General features: G+C 58.5%; 1 protein-coding gene across 12 annotated transcripts in view; it reads left to right on the plus strand.

Annotated features, from left to right (window-relative positions):
* ARHGEF10L (Rho guanine nucleotide exchange factor 10 like) overlaps window positions 1-18,812 on the plus strand; it is a 166,690-nt gene that overhangs the window by 92,480 nt on the left and 55,398 nt on the right. For 7 of the 12 annotated variants that reach the window (XM_047792095.1, XM_047792103.1, XM_047792100.1 and 4 more), the window contains 11 exons: window positions 2,267-2,344; window positions 3,537-3,716; window positions 4,730-4,846; window positions 6,277-6,369; window positions 7,118-7,291; window positions 11,537-11,682; window positions 13,528-13,542; window positions 13,793-13,974; window positions 16,628-16,743; window positions 17,208-17,335; window positions 18,617-18,717. In XM_047792095.1, coding sequence (XP_047648051.1) covers window positions 2,267-2,344; window positions 3,537-3,716; window positions 4,730-4,846; window positions 6,277-6,369; window positions 7,118-7,291; window positions 11,537-11,682; window positions 13,528-13,542; window positions 13,793-13,974; window positions 16,628-16,743; window positions 17,208-17,335; window positions 18,617-18,717 — 1,330 coding nt within the window. The remainder of the gene's footprint in view (window positions 1-2,266; window positions 2,345-3,536; window positions 3,717-4,729; window positions 4,847-6,276; window positions 6,370-7,117; window positions 7,292-11,536; window positions 11,683-13,527; window positions 13,543-13,792; window positions 13,975-16,627; window positions 16,744-17,207; window positions 17,336-18,616; window positions 18,718-18,812) is intronic. The other 5 variants (XM_047792101.1, XM_047792102.1, XM_047792105.1 and 2 more) reach the window with 1 other exon arrangement.

An 18,812-nucleotide genomic window follows, 5' to 3' on the forward strand; every position in this document is an offset into this window, starting at 1 on the left:
TTTGATGTGGCCACACCTCCTGTCCTGAGAGTCCAGCTGCCTCCTTCCTTCCTTCTTTCTCCTGTCTGGCCCGGCAGCATCAAGAGGGTGACCCCCCGCCCAGCCCCCTCCCCTGTGCAGTGAGTCACTGTCAGGGCGAGAGGCCATCAGGACCCCAGGCCGCTGGCTCACCAGCCAGGGTTCCCCTTTCTGGTGCCCGCTGGGTCTGTTTCCCCACAAGCCTTTGGCATCTCTTGGATGGGCAGTGTTAGTGACTCTAGGCCAGTGGCTCTCAAAAGAGGCGATTTTGCCCCCCAGGGGACAGATGGCAATGTCTGGTGATACTTTTGGTTGTCTCAGCTGTGTGGGGGGATGCTACTGGAATCTAGTGGGCAGGGCTGGGGATTCTGCCCAACAGCCTATAGACCACAGGGCGGCCCTAAAGTCAATATACCGAGGTTGAGAACTCTGCTCTGGGGACACCTGGGGGTTGCTGGCAATGCATCCAGCTGTGGGGCAGCTTGAAGGACAGTGGCCAGGCCTGTCACACAGCTATGGGGCCATAGTTAGGCCTGGGCTCGAGCAGGGCGGTGGGAAGAGATGCAAAGGGTGTGCCCGGGGCGGGGTGGAGTGCGGGAGGGGGAAAGGCAGCAGAGAGCAAGGGAGATGGTGGTGGTGGCCCCTGGATCAGTAATCTCAGGAGATGGCTTTGGGGGCACAGTGGGGGTCAGTCACCCAGCTCTGGACCAAGGTGGACAGGCTTCCCCCTCAGACACCTCTCACCTATGACACCTTTCATGAGCTCTGTCCCAGCCTTGTTGCACAATAGAATCACCTGGGAAGCTTTAAAAAGCCCTGTTAGGAGTTCCCGTCGTGGCGCAGTGGTTAATGAATCCGACTAGGAACCATGAGGTTGCGGGTTCGGTCCCTGCCCTTGCTCAGTGGGTTAACGATCCGGCGTTGCCGTGAGCTGTGGTGTAGGTTGCAGACGCGGCTCGGATCCCCCGTTGCTGTGGCTCTGGCGTAGGCTGGTGGCTACAGCTCCGATTCAACCCCTAGCCTGGGAACCTCCATATGCCGCGGGAGCGGCCCAAGCAATAGCAACAACAACAACAATAACAATAACAACAGCAAAAAAAAGACAAAAAAAAAAGCCCTGTTACCCACTTAGTATGGTCGTCTCTGGGTCCATCGATGTTGCTGCAAATGGCATTGTTTCCTTCTTTTTTTATGGCTGAGTAATATTCTGTTGGAGGGATGGACTGGGAGTTTGGGCTTGGCATATGCACACTGTCGTACATGGAATGGATAGCCGACAGGGACCTGCCATGTAGCACTGGAACTCTGCACAATATTCTGTGATAACTTGTATGGGAGAAGGATCTGAAAAAGAGTGGATGTGTGGAGTTCCTTTCATGGCTCAGCAGTAACAAACCCGACTAGGATCCATGAGGACTTGGGTTCGATCCCTGGCCTCACTCAGTGGGTTAAGGATCCGGAGTTGCTCTGAGCTGTGGTGTAGGTCCAGATGCAGCTTGCATCCCACATTGCAACCCCTAGCTAGGGAACCCCCTATGCTGTGGGTGCAGCCCTAGGAAAAAAAAAAAAGAAAAGAAAAAAAAGAGTGGATGTGTGTGCAGGGAGAATGGAATCCTTCTGTTGTACAGAGGAAATCAACACAACATTATAAATCAACTATGCTTCAGTGAAATGTTTAAGAAATGAACCCCCCCCCCAAAGCCCCCATTGCCCAGGTCGTACCCCGTAACTCTTCATTCAGAGTGTCTGGGGTGGGAGCCACGTGATTCCAGAGCACAGCAAAGTTCCCTCTCCACCTCAGCTCATGGCAGTGCTGGATCCTTAACCCACTGAGCGAGGCTAGGGATCGAACCTGCAACCTCATGGTTCCTAGTTGGATTCGTTTCCACTGCACCATGACAGGAACTCCTGAGAAGGAATTTTTTACTGGAGTCATCCAGAGATGGAGGAGGCCGCCTGTCCCTGGGGGGAGGGAGTGGGTAGCTGTGATTCTCTATCCTTGGATATAGGCGGGCAGAGTCCTGGCATCCCCTGCCCCTGCTCTGCAGTCTGGGGAGCAGGGCTTTTGTCTGGGGTGGGCAGGGGCTCTGAACGTCCCCCTGGGAGGGACATGTTCCTTCTGTCCCAGCAGCCCTCAGCTTGCTGGGCGAGGTGATCCTCTTCTGGTCACCTGGGGCTCTGCACACAGCAGGTGCTTGCTCTGTGCCTAGGTTGGCGCAGGCGCTGACTGTGCTTTCCGCCCGAGCAGGTGGTCCGAAGGCACATCCTGGGCTCCATCGTGCAGAGCGAAGGCAGCTACGTGGAGTCTCTGAAGCGGGTACTCCAGGTATGTCTCCAGGGGTGCAGGGGGGACCCCGGAGGAGCATTTTAGGAGGAGTGTTTGGGAACTTGGACATTTTTATTTTATTTTTTTATTTTTTTGTCTTTTTTTAAGGGCTGCACTTGCGGCATACAGAAGTTCCTTGGCTAGGGATTGAATCGGAGCTGTAGCTGCTGGCCTACGCCACCGCCACAGCCACAGCCACACCAGATCCGAGCCACGTCTTCAACCTACACTACAGCTCACCGCAATGCCAGATCCTTAACCCACTGAGTGAGGCCAGGGATTGAACCGGCATCGTCATAGTTACTAGTTGTGTTCATTACCACTGAGCCACAATGGGAGCTCCAACTCAGGCATTTTTAGGGAGAAAGGCCAAAGACCAGCACTTTTCTGGGGACAGCAGGAACCCCAAATGGGTGACACCAAGAATTCCTGATGTCTTGGTGTTCGCAGAAGGACTGGATTTTCTCAAACAATGTTGGGGTTCACAGAAAAGAGCCCTGTCTTGTAGTCTTGAGGACATGGGTCCCTCTTCCTCGCCACTCTGGGAGCCCCTGGGCGGGGCCGTGACTCCCCCTCATCTTGGGCTCCCGGGGGCGAGGAGTGGGCTGCACCCCGGCCCCCCCAACATCAGGTTGCCTGGGAATGGCTTGGGTGTCTAAGTTGTGCCAGCCTTAGATCGCATTCGTCAAATGCTGAGTCTGCTGGGATGTGGGCTCCCAGTGAGGACGACAGAGAAGGGAATTGTTGGGGTTGGAGGATGCTAGTGACACCCTTATGTCCCCTCCCGACTTTGGATCCACAGTGGGGAAGCCCAGACCCCAGGCAGGTGGAGACGAGAGTATCCCGTGTTGCTGACAAAGCTGGTTGGAGAGGGTGGCACTAGGTCTGGGGGACAAGGGCCCTTGCTGTGACATCACTGCCACGACTCCATTAGACAGGCTGGCTCCATTGTGGGCAGGGCCCGTCTGGAGCTCCTCGCAGGCAGGGACCTCCTCCCAAAACCCAGCTTATTAACACAGACGTCGTGGGGGTGGGTTGTGGGTGAGCCAGAGGGCCGGGTGTGTTCCGTGCATGGAGATCCTTCCAGAAGGGTGAGTGCTTTCCCGGCAGGAGGGTCCACTGATCTGCTTGGCCTCGTCCAGGAGGCCATGACCTGGCCCGGGGGCGCTTGCCCCTCCCCCTCTCCCCGCAGGATTACCGCAACCCTCTGATGGAGATGGAGCCCAAGGCGCTGAGCGTCCGCAAGTGCCAGGTGGTGTTCTTCCGCGTGAAGGAGATCCTGCACTGCCACTCCATGTTCCAGATCGCCCTGTCCTCCCGTGTGGCCGAATGGGACTCCACCGAGAAGATTGGGGATCTCTTCGTGGCTTCAGTAGGTGTCCCCAAGCTCTCTCTCCCCGGCGCACCAAGTTGAAAACCATGGCCCTGACCCCGATGTCCTCTGGGTCAGCGTCCTGCCTCCACCTGGTTGCCTTGTCCAAGCAGGCAGGTCAGAGAGCAGCAGGGCCTGAGTCGGCCTGGCCTGAGCCGGCGGTGGGTGTGACACCCTCCGGATGTCTGCCTTGGCGCCTCTGGAGCCTGCTCATTGCTCTGGCTCTGCCCAGGCAGCACCTCCAGGAGACTGGCCACTGGGCGGCCCCATGGCCGATCTGAGGGCCCTCTGCCGAGTGCTCGTGGAGTGGCCACTGTCAGATGCTTGGCCTTGGCCCCAGAGGGTGCTGCAGGGTGCTAGGCCAGCCCACTGGGGTCCCCCTCCAGAGACCTGGCCTGGTCCCAGCTCAGCCGTGTGAACTCGGACTGTGCCAGGGCTCTCTCTGGGCTCAGGTCCCTATCCGTGGAAGGAGGAGATGCGCTCAGCTTATGGTTTTTAAAACTGAAGTCTGGGTCTAGACAAGATTCCTGGGGTGACAGATGGGCAGAGTCAGGGGGACCTGCTCTGATCTGTTTTAGGAAATTGGGGTTCTGCTAAAAGGCAAAAAGTATTGTTCTGAAAACCCCAGCACGCAACAGACTTGACACTCTGGTTGGTGTCTCCATGGGCTCAGGGTCAAGTGCACCGTCCTTGAGGGTGGAGGGCGGGGGATTTGAGGAAGTACGCGCAGCTCAGGGCCATCCTGGCCCCCTTTGCCTCAGGGTGGGGGGCCGTGCCGGGGGACAGGAGCATCCCGGGCTCTCGCTGGGACCACCTCTTCCTCCACATGACCTCGGTGTCCCTTTACCTCTCTGAGCCCCGTCCCCTCCCCTCACCAGGGGACAGGTTTCCTGACCTCAGGGTAGCTGAGCCCCTCCACGTGGAGGAGGAGGTCGTGGCCGGTGGGGAGGGTGCCGGCCCTCTTCCCGTTGTCTGGACTTGACCCTCGCGGGCCCCTGCCATGTCTGTTTCAGTTCTCCAAGTCCATGGTGCTAGACGTGTACAGTGACTACGTGAACAACTTCACCAACGCCATGTCCATTATCAAGAAGGCCTGTCTCACCAAGCCTGCCTTCCTTGAGTTCCTCAAGGTGGGCCCGAGGGGGCGAGGGCGGGGAGGTTTCCCAGGAGGGGCGGATCGCTGGAGCATCATTTCTTTGGCCTGGGCCCCTGGCTTCTTTCCTTTGGGACACCCCAAGTCCCATGGGGAAAATATGAGCCTTCCCCCCACCCCGACCCAAGAGGAGGGTGATAAAGAGTTAAAGTGTCTGTAAGCTGCTTGGTTGGGATCCCGGAGCTTTGGCAGGTGGAAGGCAAGGCCTGTGACATTTCGTGGATGGTGAGGTGAGAGGTGGGTCCACTCGGGCAGACTCGGAGGTGCGGCACACATGGTGTTCCTCTGGAGGGCTAGGCTTGGGGGGTCTTCGGTGAGGCTCAGGTTGTGGCCTGGCTGACACCCTTTCCTCATGTGTGAAAGGGTGGGGGAGAACGCCTCAGAGGGGTGCCTTGGGGGGTCTTCGGTGAGGCTCAGGTTGTGGCCTGGCTGACACCCTTTCCTCATGTGTGAAAGGGTGGGGGAGAACGCCTCAGAGGGGTGCCTTGGGGGTCATGCGGGAGGATAGTGCCTAAAGGACCAAAGGCCTCCTGTAGCTGTGGCGCCAGGTCCCCCTGCCCCATTTCCTTGGCGCAATTAGGAGGGTCAGAGGGAGATCCCGCTGCAGGGAACGTGCCAGCGGAGGGCGTGGGAGGGCTAGGAGTGGGGCCCCAGCGGAGGAATCCACAGCCCCACTCCAGCGGGTCAGGGGGCTTTCTCACTGTGACCTAGGGCCTGCGGGGACTGTGGGGTTGAAACAGGTAGAGACAGAGGAGGGGGTGTTTTGGGTGCAAGGGTTGGGGGGGTAAAGGTCAGAGGCCAGGCTGGCTGGAACCTTGGAGTACTGGGTGCTGGGAGAGACGCCCAGAGCAGCCAGGGGCAGATCTGTTCCTCCAGGCTCAGGGGTGAGGATGTCGTATTTCAGGCAGCGGGGAGCCCCCGAGGTTTAGGGTGGAGGCACATGGAAGTGGAGGCTGGTGGAGAAGCTGTGGCAGCAGCCTGGGTCGCAGGGCTGAGGACCCTGGTCAAGGTGACAGGTGTGTGGATGGAGTGGGGGAAACAGAAGCGAGAGCCAGGCCAGTAAGACCCCCGCGTGCCCGCCCCTCACCCTGGCCCGGGTCTCATCCGCTTTAGTTTAAGTGGAGGGAAAGCTTGTCTCAGCTGCTTCCAGAAGCCTGGCCTTGTGAATCAATGGAATGTCCCAGTTCTGCCTTTAGGACCTCAGTGTGATGCTCTGGGCTCCCTGGTGTGTGGGGCTGTGCAGGGGATCCCTGTGGTGGTAGGGACTGCCCTGGGCTCTTCTCTCAGGCCTGAGGCTGAGCAGGGTCCTGCGCCCGGGGAGAGGAGCCTAGGACGGGCCTTGTCGGTATCCGGGTGCTGGGCCCTCGCCACGGAGGGTCAGCGAATGATCCACCTGGTCTCCCACAGCGGCGGCAGGTGTGCAGCCCCGACCGCGTCACGCTCTACGGGCTGATGGTGAAGCCCATCCAGAGGTTCCCGCAGTTCATCCTCCTGCTTCAGGTACTACGGGGCTTCCGGCACCGCCGACCGACCTGCCGGGGGCAGCTCTGGCTGGCGCCAGCCTCATGGGGGGGGGGGCACCCACCACCCACGCATCTGCGGTGCACCGTGGGCGGCGCCTTGGCACCCTGAGCCCCGTCTTCCCCCACTGCCGTAGTGGAGCTCATCTCATCTGACAGCTTTCCCTTCTCCTGGTGGGAATGGTGGCGACTCAGCCCAGATTGCGGGGGGTGGGGGGGATGAAGACCCGCAGCTTCCCAGCACCTGCGGGGGCTCTTGGCAGGAAGGTGCCCTGTGAGTGTGCCGATCTGGGCACTTTGGACTTCCCGAGGGAGTGTTAGCCCCACACAGGGCCCTCTGAGCTGGGGCCACCTCCCCTGGCTGCTGGGGCCCTTGGTCAGGGGTTGAGCCCCCTCTTGGGGGGGTTAGGGGGATGCTGGCTGCCAGGCCCAGGGCCCCTGCTGAGTTTCCTCTCTGTCCTCAGAGCAACCACCTACAGGTGCGGGTCTCATCTCGGCCTCCTGTTGGTCGGTAACTCAGGGATGGGGCCACACATCAGTTTTTCATTCACTCGCTCTTCATTGAGGCCTTGCTCTGTGTCAGCCCATCTGTCCTGGCCACAAGCTGGGCTCTTTTCAGGCCTGGTCTCTGTGAGGAGCATGGAGGCTGAGGCTGTGATCCCAGCCAGTGGAGGGTCTGCTGGGGAGGGGGTAGGGGTCTCAGTCTTGGCTGCCTTCGGCTTCGGCAGGACATGCTGAAGAACACCCCCAGGGGCCACCCAGACAGGCTGTCGCTGCAGCTGGCCCTCACGGAGCTGGAGACGCTGGCTGAGAAGCTCAACGAGCAGAAGCGACTGGCGGACCAGGTGGCGGAGATCCAGCAGCTGACCAAGAGCGTCAGCGACCGCAGCAGCCTCAACAAGGTGCGTGCCTCCTATCCCGAGGCCCCCACAGGGGACAGTGTTCTCCGAGCCCACACACCTTACCTTGAGGGCAAGTCTCGCCCGGACCCCCACATTCATTACTATTCATGTGGTTTTCGGATAGAAACTGATTTTGTCCATCAGTGTGACAGCCAGTGAAGACACCAGAAGTGATAGCCTAGTATTCTGCTTCAACGGATGGGCTTTGGAGTCAGGGTCTGGGTTTGAATTCAGATTTTGCCTCCTTCCCCCCTGTTCCCCCCCCCCCCCCCCCCCCCCCCCCCCCCGCCCCGGTCCTTACTGTGTGGCCTCAGGGGAATCACCCAACCTCTCTGAACGTCATTTCCTTCCTCTGAAATGAGAGTAGTTTGCTGGAGCCTGACCCTTGGGGCTTCTGCAAGCCAAGGAGAGAGTTGACAAAGTGGCAGAGCCCTTAATTCAAGGTGACTGCTGTCATTGTTAGTGTTATTTTTTAAGAAGAAGAAAGACAAAAAAATCCATGCTTTGTTTTGGGATTGCAACTTGGGAACATTCTAGCAAAAAAAAAAAAAAAAAGAAAAAAAGAAAAAGAAAACTTGAAAACTTCCAAATGAGTCTGTATAAAACCCTGTTTTGTTTGTTTGTTTGTTTGTTTTTGTCTTTTTGGCCACACCTGCAGCATATGGAAGCTCCTAGGCTAAGGGTTGAATCAGAGCCTACATCACAGCCACGGCAATGCCAGATCTGAGCTGGTCTGCGACCTACACCACAGCTCACGGCAGCACCGGATCCTTAACCTGCTGAGTGAGGCCAGGGATTGAACCCACGTCCTCATGGATACTCTGGGTTTGTTACCGCTAAGTCATGATGGAAACTCTAGAAATCCCTGTTTTTAAAACACATAGTTGATACAAACAATTTAGTCACCTCTTAGAGTCACCTGTTGGTAAACTTTAGTCCTCTGTTTCCCAGTGGCTTGTGGCATGAGCCACTCGCAGTCACCCCCAGATCTGGGAGGTGTCCTGCACCCGGACCCCACCTTCTTACACCTACCAGAGGGTGGAGTTTGGGCCGGTCTGGGTGAGGCAACCCCGCCCCAGCACCCTTGGTGAGAACAAGGGTTGTTCTTTGGGGAAGGGAAATTGTGTGATGTCACGGGGAGGTGTTCAGATCATCAGGGGGAAAATGGGAGCCTCGTGGCTCTGTGGGCCCCCAAAGCAGAGCTGAGGCCAGGGAGATTTCAGCCACACAGGATGGAACCTTGTAATGTCCCCTCCCAGGTGGACTGCCGGTGCCAGTGTGTGGTGCTCTCTAACTTGAACTGTCATCTCTGATGCTCTCCAGAGGCTTGCAGAGCAGCGCCAGGACGAGATGATTCTCGGGGTCTGTTCTAGTTCTAAGCTCCAGGGTCCTACCTCTCAAGACTCTCCCACCTCAGGCCACATTCAGGCTGCCCAGGTGGACTGAGGCCCACACAATATTTTTAAGAAAATGGAATTAGTTGCCAGTGTTTAAAAAGGGAACGATGTTTCACAGAATTTCAACTTGTGCATCTCCTTGTAGGGTGAGAAGAGCTGGCATGCTGGCCCACCTTCCCCTACCTGGCACAGGTCACCTGCGTAGCCACTGCCTATGCCACCCCCCAGTCCCCATCCATATCTTCCCACCGAGGTTACCTGCTGGCCTTGCAGGCCTCTGAGTTGCCATCACCTGTTCCAGAAAGAGAGAGCTGGGAAGAAAAGATGGGGCAGAGGATGGAGCCCGCTGTTGGGGGTGTCCCCATCCAGGGTTGCTCGGGGTGGGTCTGAGAGGTGGCTGGAGGTGGTCCTCCTCCCTGGCTCCAGGCCAGGACTCCCCCACACAAGCCCTCTCTTTTGGAAAAAGACTTCAGCCCAGCTGTGGCTGCCATGCTGCTGTTTGACGGCCTTTGCACTTGGGAAGTGTCTTCTTCTGTCTCCCCCTTTAGCTCCTCTTCTGTAGCCAAGAGGGTTTCTCTTGCTCCGGCTCTCACGTGTGTGTGTGCGCGCGCATGCATGCGTGCGTGCGCATGTGTGTATGTGTGTGTGTGTGTCTGCAGTGGGAAGAGATCCCTCCAGAGAAGGAAACCTTTCTCCAGGAAGAGCTGTCTGTTCCCTTCTGCGCTGTCCCCTGAGGGCCCCCAGGCTGTGAGGAGCAGTGGTCCCTGGCTGAAGGTCAGGAGGACCTGTTTGGTCCTGAGCCTCAGTTTTTCCACCTGTCAAGTGGGCATGTTGGAGAGGGTGGCAGTGCCTTCCCTGGCTAGGGCCCCTCCCTGGGTGGTCTCAGCCAGTTCTGAGGCCAGGGCAGTGATGTCCCTGTGGCTGCCTGTCACCCAGAGAGAAGTGGAAATGAAACTGGGTGTGCCCGAAGCGGAACCGTGTTGGCTATTTCAAAATGTGCCTGTTCAGGACCTGGCTCCAGGGGGCCGTTTGTGCAATATCTGAGTTTTCTTTGGTCTTTCTCTTTTTTATCTGCTTAAGTGGCAGGAGGATGGTCACTGAAAACCAGGGGACTTTCCTCTCCCAAGTTTTGGGTCCTGGGTCCTGCCGTCTTTAGGTTCCCGGCTATGTTTCCACGAGCTGGTGATCAGCTGGGTGGTAAGAGTTGTAGGAAGGGGGAGCCTGGCCTTAGCAGTCATGGGGGGACCTCTGAGTCTTTTTTAGTATGTCGGGGGCAGTGAGCTTTCCCAGGCTCCTCTCATGTCCAGTCAGGAGCCGGAGGGTGTGTGGCTGGCCACCTGATGCTGGGGACAGTGCTCCGTCCTGCCCTGCCGCTCAACCAGCCCCAAGTCTCCAAAGGCACTTCACCTTGGCAAGCTCTGTGTCCTCAGCCTGGCACAGGGAGGCCTTGGGGCCCTTGAGCTGATTAGATGAGAGGTGGACTGTTCAGTGCCAAGCGCAGCGCCTGGCACCAGGGGGGCACGTGGGGCCGCTCAGGCTTTTGTGTTTCCCGGGGAGATGTGGTTCTTGGGAGAACAGCAGGGCGTTCTCTCCAGGAGAGGCTTTGGGATGATCCTCCCTTCTCCTTGTGAGCATGGGAAGGAAAACCTGGGCTGGTGGTTGTTATCAGAATCGTGGATTTAGGAAAGGAATTTTGCTAAATCCCCCCCCCCAAAAAAAAAAAAATCCCTCTTGGTAAAGAGATGTTTTCCCAGTGGGTCCCTGGGTCTGAAGGTGGACCGGTACCAGCAGGTACTTGGTGTCCAGCCGAGATGGGTCAACTCCTGCTCTGATGCCTCCTTAGAGAAACACCTCATGGACGAGCAGATCGTCTTAGTCCCAGTACCAGGCCTTCCACGAGGTGAGTGGCCAAGGCTGTCAACAGGTCAGGGTGAGGGATGGGACCCACCTCCGGGCCAGGAGTCCCTGCCTGAGGCCACAAGGACAGCAGCAGCAGTGGGGACAGGGACTGTCTGTGCGGTGTCCCCACTGCAGGGCCAGTGCCCTGGGTGTGCAGCCTGTGTCCAGGGCGGGCACTCAGAAGGGTCCCATGTTTAATTTACTGCTGTGCCTTTGCCACCTTGAAATTCCTCCCCCCCCCTTTTTTTTTTTGCTCTTTAGGGCTTTACCAGAGGCAGATGGAAGTTCCTAGGTTGTTCTTGAATCGGAGCTACAGATGCTGGCCACAGCCACAGCCACAGCAACCCGGGATCCGAGCCGTATCTGCGACCTACACCATAGCTCATGGCAACACCAGATCCTTAACTCACTGAGCCAGGCCAGGGATCGAACCTGCTTCCTCATGGATATTAGTCGGGTTCATTACTGCTGAGCCACAGAGGGAACTCCCTGAAATTCCTAAAAAGTTTGAGTGAGCACTGTGCTTTCCTCTTGTCCTGGGCTCTGCGGATTATGTGGCCAGAGCTGGTCATGCGTTACCTTGGTGATGTGAGCCCTGGAGGTATGGGCCACGTGGCACCTGCCAGAGGGATTCACAGCGGCGCTCCAGGAGCTAGGGTCAGAGCACGGGTCTGTGGCTCTGGAGCGGTGCCACTGGTAGTGACCTGCATGTGGGATTGCTATAGGGGAGGGGCCGGCAGTGTCTGGCTCACCTGAGCAGGGGTGCTGGCTGCTGGGCAGGGGGCGGTCCCTGCCCCTTGTCCCCTGCGGATGGAGGTGGGGCCCTGCCTCCCCCTCCCCCTCTCCCAGCCGCCGCCGTCCCCTTTGTCTGTGGAGGGAGAATTCTGCGTGTCTCTGTAGCAGCCTGTGTGCAATGCTGCTCTTGACCTTGCCCCATCCCCTCCCCCAGCTTCTGACCTCAGGCCAGCGGCAGCTGCTCCTGTGTGAGACGCTGACGGAGACCGTGTACGGCGACCGCGGGCAGCTGATCAAGTCCAAGGAGCGCAGGGTCTTCCTGCTCAATGACATGCTGGTCTGCGCCAACATCAACTACAAGTAAGCAGGCCCGGCCATCGCCCCTCCCTGGGGGTTCCTCCTGCCGTGTCCCCGTCTGTCACATGTGGGCTCCTGCTCGGGCTCAGCTGAGGTCTCCGATGTTCTGACTTCCTCTTCCATCCCTCTGTGCCTGCTCTGTCCCTGGTCCCCAGAGCTAGGAAGCACCTGCAGAGGTCGCCTAGGGCAAACAGCTGTCCGTGGTACAGGATGGTCTGTCCTAGAACTCCGCTGTTGGAGCGGAACAGCCTGCTGAGTTTTGACCACTTTGAAACTCAGGAGGTTCATTCTTCCTCACATCCAGCCCAGGTCCCCTCTGCTTTAATTCAGAACGAGTTTCCTCTGGCCAGATCTCAGGGAGAGCTTCGCTTCTCCCCCTAGGCCCTGCAGGAGCCTGGTTTCCTGGTTCTGGGTCAGAGGTTGTAGAAAAGCCCAGAGCTGTGGCCCTGGAGTCAACTTGGAGCTGGAGCCCTGCGGTGGGGTGAGGGTGAGCCTTTAGTCTTGTGTCTGCAGACTCATGGCCTGTGGGTTGCATTCGGCCTCCGGAAATCTTGTGTCTGGCTACTGTGGGGTTTTCACACAAAGATTGAGACATCTGGCTTCTCTTGAAAACGTGGAGATCCCACATTCTGGGCCCACATGGCCTGGGCCATGGGCCTACAGCTGGGGTACGAGAACTCTCCGCTGGGCTTCCTGTTCTGTGTACTTTCCGTCCCCACCTGGCCCGGCTCACTCACTTGCGCCCCCTGCTTGGTCCTCTGGGCATCGGCGATTGGAACCCTGGGCCTCTCTAGTCAGACCGCTGCCTGCTCGAGTGGAGGAAATCTCCGTCCTCAGTACCTGGCAGCACTTTCAAAAACATCGTGGAAACCCCAGCGTGGCAACAACAACCCAGATCCATGAGGGAAAACAGTCACCCGAAGTCAGGGGTCAACCCCAGCCTGGCTCGCCCACCGCCCAGCTGGCGTACACGTCTGGGGTCGGGCCTGGTTTAGACCCTGAGCCCAGAGTCAGCTGTACCTTCCTGCGCACAGCCGCGGAGCAGATTTGAGGCTCATCTGTGATTGTGGATCACATGTTCTGGAAGGCGGGGAGCACGCAGGGCTGTCCCGGGGCTTGCACACTCACATAGCTGTACCCACTTGTCCACTGGTCTGTTCATCCCTCAAATAGTTCTTGAACTCTTACTTTGTGCCAGCTCACGGGTCTGGGCAGGACCTGGCCCTGGTAGGGACCTCAGGCAAGAAAGCCTCTGTCCCAGGTCAGTGTGGTGGTACTGATGGCTGACTCATTCATTCATTCATTCATTCACTGTAATTTTTAAGTTTTTTGGCCACGCCCTAGGCTGGCAGCAGGTTCCCGGCCAGGGATTGAACTTGAGCCACAGTGGTGACAATACCGGATCCTTTAAGTGCTAGGCCACCAGGAAACTCCCAAGAACTGAACTTTCAAAGTCTTATTTACATCCTGGGCTCCCTGAAGCCTCCAGGGATCTGACTGTCACCCTCCCTGCCCTCCTGCGGCTTGGAGCCCAGCACGGTGTGAAAGTGTGATGGGGATGCTAGTGGCCCACTTTGGGGGGCTCATTTTGGGGGCCTTGGGACAAGTCGCCTGACCTGTCTGAACCTCAGTATCCTTTTCTGGAATAGCACAAGCTTCCCAGTCGGGCCGCTGTGGTAATCAGAGGGGAAGGCAGGCCAGCGGCCCCTTCCCCACCCAGGGAGCAGGCCCTCTGGGTGGTCCCCTTTGTCCCCACCTGGCCCAGCCCCATGGCTGGCCCCCGGGGGGTCTTGGCACCTGCAGAAATCATTCAGGAACAGTAATGACCCTTCTTGTCTTCTTCCTCAGGCCTGCCAACCCAAGGTAGGCGCTCGGGGTTGGGAGGGGTGCTGGGTACTGGCGCGTGATTCTGGATCTGGGGCTGGGGCCTGGACGCCCTGATGCTTCTGCCTCGTCCTCGGCTCCCTGCTCGGCCTGGCTTGGTTTGGGCCCAAGGTCTTGTGCTTGGGCTGTGAAGCGCCTGGCTGAGCTGACCTGCTGAGCAGCAGTGCTGGGCTGGCCCCGGGGCTGGGTGCTGCGGGCTCTCCAGGCTCGTGTCCTCTCTTCCTGGCAGGGGCCAGCTGGAGATCAGCAGCCTGGTGCCCCTGGGACCCAAGTATGTGGTGAAGTGGAACACGGCGCTGCCCCAGGTGCAGGTGGTAGAGGTGGGCCAGGAGGGCGGCTCCTATGACAAGGACAACGTGCTTATCCAGCATGCCGGTGCCAAGAAGGCCTCTGCCTCGGGCCAGGCCCAGAGTGAGTACCTGCCTCGCCACCGCCTGACCCAGTGTTGGGACCGCCTCCCCAGGCTCAGACCCCCGGCCGACGGGCACTGGCCGAGGGACGTTTCTTGCTGTCAGTGACTGTACACAAACACACACCCAGAGCCCCACCTGTGTGTGAACACACGCCCCACGCACTCATACTAGACGGGTCCCCACTGCCCCCACCCCCTACTCCCATACGCCCTCACACGCAAGCACGCACATGCAGTGACCTTGAGTCGGAAAGCATGACCTCCAGTGCCTGCCTGGCCACTGCCTGCCCCCCTGGGGGACTTTAGCAAGTGGTCATGTGGGACCTCAATTCAGTTCACGCCTCGGGGCCTGGGCTTAGGGCTGCCTGGCTCCGTCCGGATCCTCCCTCCTCTGTCCTGACTGTCCCCTCAGATCCTGTCGGATGATGGCCAGGACAGTGAGAACTCGGGTGACGCTCAGCAGGTTTCCCCACCCATCCCCGGGCCCGGCTCTTCAAAATACACATCAGAGCTGTGTGTCACCCTGCACCTGGAATCCGATGGCTTCCCATGGCTCCGGGGGTGAAGTCCTCGGGCCTCAGCCCCCTCCGCCTCCTCACTCCCTGCGCTTGACGGCCCGGGCCTCTTGGTCTCTGCAGGGCTGAACCTGCTCTTGCTCCAGGGCCTTCCCCGGGCCTCTGCCCTTTTCCAGGATGTCCTGCCGTCCTGTTTTGGTCTGTCTTCCCCTCTCGTCTTAGCTTAGGTGACACTTCCTGATTCCTTGGGTCTGGCCAGGGCCCGTCCTGTGCTCTCAGGTCTGGTGGTGTTTTCACCTCTATAGTGAGGGTCTGGTTGCCGTCTCGTCTCTCCTCTTGGTGTGACAGTAGCCCTCTCCAGAGCCCGGTGTGCGTAGTGTGTTAGCAAACGTTTGTTGAATGAATGAAGGAGGTAACTGCGGGGTCAGCAGGATGGCGCTAGGCTCTTGCCTGTCCCACTGGCCAGCTCTGAGCCCAGAGGTGGCTCTGAGGGTCTTGCCCTCAGAGGGCTGCACCCACTTCAGGTGCTGTGTCCCCCTCCCCAGTTGGGGAGGCAGGGAGGGCCAGTCTGTGTTCCTGACTTGCTGTTCACAGACACCCCCGGGAGGGGCTCCTGGCCCGCCTGCCTCCCCCAGAGGCATCTGTTAGCCCTGGCCTCCCTCCACTCTCCCTGCTCTGTTTGGCCCTTGCTCTGGGACCCCCGCCATCAACCACTGTTTTACTTGTGGCCACATTTCTTAAACTAGAGTAAAAGGCTGCCAGATTCCCCTTTAAAGTGGAAAAAAGGAATCCTTGTCGAACCCCAGTTGGCCTTGAATGATTTTTTTAATTAAATTGTTATTCAAATATGTGCAAATATAAGACTAGGTATCATAAACTCCTTAGGCTTATATCACTTGAACAACCATAAAGCCAAAACAAAATAAAAAATGGAATAAAAATGAAGTTACAAAACAATAAAATTCCAATTAACAGCATTAATTTAATGTGATGGATGATGCTGTTTTGCTGGAACCAGATTGCTCTCATATGGATGCGGCCCTCTTACGGGGCAGGTTCTTTCGAGTTGTCTGCCCCTGCACCCCAGGGTGCCTCCTGGTGGTCCCCGTTTCCCACCAGCTCAGCCCTCTGGGTCACTGCAGGCCCTTCTTGGCCTTTCCTTTGGAGTGAATGTGTCTCTTACCTTCCATGTCCATTTCGCTCTGTGCTCCTTACCTGGGGACCATCGCGTAGCGGGTGGTACTGGAGACTCCAGATGCAGGATGTCACTTTAACGTCAGTGTATCCGGGTGACTGAGGATGTGCACATGTCTTTTAGATAATCATCTAGCTGAAGACCCAAGTTAGGTGCCTCTGCCCCTCCCTGGGATTCCCTAAGACCTCAGCTCAAGTAACCGTGGCCCAGAGAACACGGCCCAGATCCCTGCCCCAGCTTTCAGGGACTCCCCCTCTAGTCCCGCTGGACCCGCCTGCTCTGTCTCCTGCTGCCCTCCCACCACGCCCCCGACACCGCACTCGTGTCATCACCAGAGGTGTGGGCACCCTCATCCCCATCCCATTTCTGTCCCATCGCCCTGATGTCTTTCTCTCCAGTACCTTCCCCCACCTGCAGTTGTTAATTGACACCCCCACCCCCCAATAGGATCATAAACTCCCATAGGATCAGAACCGGGACCCTGTCTGTCTCATTTACACCTGTCTCTCCAGCACATTGAGGGGGACCTGCCATACATGGGGTCTCAGTGCATTTTTGATCAACATACTATTCCCAGGCTTCCTCAAGCCACAGTGCCTTTGCACCTCCTGTTCTCCTTTTGGGCAGTGCCTGCTGCTCTCCTGGGCTCATGGAGGTTCCTTGCCTCTCATGGGCACGTTTGGGTCCCAGTCTTCTGGTCTCTTCTGACCCTTCGTGTAGACTGAGTGTGGCCCTGATCCCAGGTCCTAGACCTTACCTGTGATTGGATCTGTCCCCTGAGTGGACAAGTGCTTGGTAACCTTTCCTTCTGTATGTTTAGTGCCATGTCCCCAGGGCAATAGCCCTTCCTTTTTTTGTGGCAAGTACTGGTTGGCACCCTGCTTGGGTTCCGGTTAGCACCTTCCCCACCCCTGAGGCTGAGTAGGGTCTCTCTCTGCCCAGATAAGGTGTACCTCGGCCCCCCGCGCCTCTTCCAGGAGCTGCAGGACCTGCAGAAGGACCTGGCCGTGGTAGAGCAGATCACCCTCCTCATCAGCACGCTGCACGGCACCTACCAGGTACCCAGCGCCGGCCTGGGCAGAAGCGCGAGGCAGGGCTCCTCTCCTGCCTGGCGCCCCCAAGTTCCCTGGCCGCTGGGGCCCCTAAGTAGTAGCAGTACTGGCTGCAGCTCCCCTGGCTTCCTGGAAGTCTGGGGTGTGGCCCTGGCTGTGGGCAGTTTTATTTATTTGTTTTTGTTCTCTGCACAGTGTCTGGTCTGTCTTGCAGCCCCTTCCCCAGCCTGGGAGAGGAAGCGGCTGGGAGGGTGTGTCCCCCTCAAAGGAGAGGTGCCGGCGTGGGGGTAGGTGGGGGGTAGATTGAACCAGGGCCTGGAGCCTGGGGACTTGGCCCCCGACTTGTGGCTGAGTGAGCCGCCCAGGTTGAGCTCCCACACTTACAGGTGCCCCCACTGCTGTGGGATCTGGGGTGGCTTCGGGGGAGCCAGTGGGCTGTGTGGTGACCTCTTTGGCCTCTTTGATCCTAGAACCTGAACATGACTGTGGCACAAGACTGGTGCCTGGCCCTGCAGCGGCTGATGCGGGTAAAGGAGGAGGAGATTCACTCGGCCAACAAGTGCCGCCTCAGGCTGCTGCTTCCAGGGAAACCCGACAAGTGAGAGGAGGAGGGGACTGGGGGAGGGCGTCGCAAAGTGTGTGTGCACTGCAGGTGGAGCTTAGCGCAGTGTCTGGCACAGAGCAGCTGCTCACGGGCGAATGAATGAATGAATGAATGAACAAGCGACCTATTCATACCTGGGGTGAGCCTCTCCTCTGCCAGGGTACTCAGACCCTCTGCCATTATTTGATAGGCTGTGCGGTCCCCTGGGACCAGGCCCTGGGTCTCCTCCATGGATCCAGCCTCCCCCCAGCCCCCCAAGCATGTCCCCTGCCCCCTGCATGCCCCCAGAGAGCTTGTGCTCAGTAGACCCGCAGCTGCTGTTTGTGGAACTGATGCAGAGCTGCGGAAGGTATCTGCTCTCCACTCTGTAGATGAGGAAGGTGAGGCTCAGAAGGAGGAGGCAGAGCTGGATTCTGGGGGTTTGACGCTGAAGCCTGGGCTGGTGCAGCAAAGAGGGAGCTCGGAGCCTGGGTTTGGACCTCCTGGGTGTGTGGGGACAGTGTTCTAAGCACAGTGGCTGCAGGGAAGGGGAGATTGGGGCGCTGTTGCTTGAAGCGGGGCCGGGAGCCGGGATGCAAAGCCCATGACTGCAGTCTTGAGAGTCAGTAGCTTTGAACGTGCTGTGTGGCTTTGCACTGTGGCTCACGGTGTCCTGCCGAAGGTCTCTCTCCCCCCCCGTCTGTGCCTCTTCTTCTCTGTGTGTCATAGAAGGTTAGTGGCTCTGGTCCTGCCTGCCTCCCAGAGGCTAGGATGGCACACAGGGGTGGGGTGGAGGGGGGGCGAGGAACAGGCCTCTGAGAACAATGAAGGGGCCCCTGCTGCTACAAGGTGAGGTGACAGCGTGGTGACAGCAGTGGTCTCCAGGCGCCCTAAGACCGTGCACACCCCCATTCATGCACTTTTTCATTCATTCGTCTGTTCCGCAAACATTTACTGAGCGACTGGTCCGTGCTGGGTGCTGGGAACAGGCCCAAGGGTGAGGCTCCAGGTCAGGTGTCTGACAAGGCCCTGGAAGGCTGACCAGATGTGGCCCTGGAAGGCCTCTTGCGTCGCAGCCTGCAGAGGGCCAGCTCTCCTCTAGCCTTGCTAGACTCTCTTTGGGGAGTCAGCCCCTCCTGGGGCCATTGTGGGTGGAGGGACCCCTCTCCCAGGGGACTGAGGCGCTGTGGCCATGCTTCGATGCTCAGGGCAGACCTCATTCTATCTCCAGGGCTTGGGTGCTTCCCCGGGGAGCCAGGCCCCTTTCTGGCACCTACCCTTGCCCTCTCACCGCAGGTCTGGCCGCCCCATCAGCTTCATGGTGGTCTTCATCACCCCCAACCCCCTGAGCAAGATCTCCTGGGTCAACAGGCTGCACTTGGCCAAGATCGGACTCCGTGAGTAAAGCCTGGGGGTCAGGGGTTGGGGGAGGGGAGGACTGGGGTGTGGTGGGGTGGAGGCAGGGGCGGAGGGGGGGTGGTTCCAGGCTTTG

The sequence above is a fragment of the Phacochoerus africanus genome, chromosome 8, assembly GCF_016906955.1.
Source record: "Phacochoerus africanus isolate WHEZ1 chromosome 8, ROS_Pafr_v1, whole genome shotgun sequence".
Taxonomy (NCBI): Eukaryota; Metazoa; Chordata; class Mammalia; order Artiodactyla; family Suidae; genus Phacochoerus; species Phacochoerus africanus.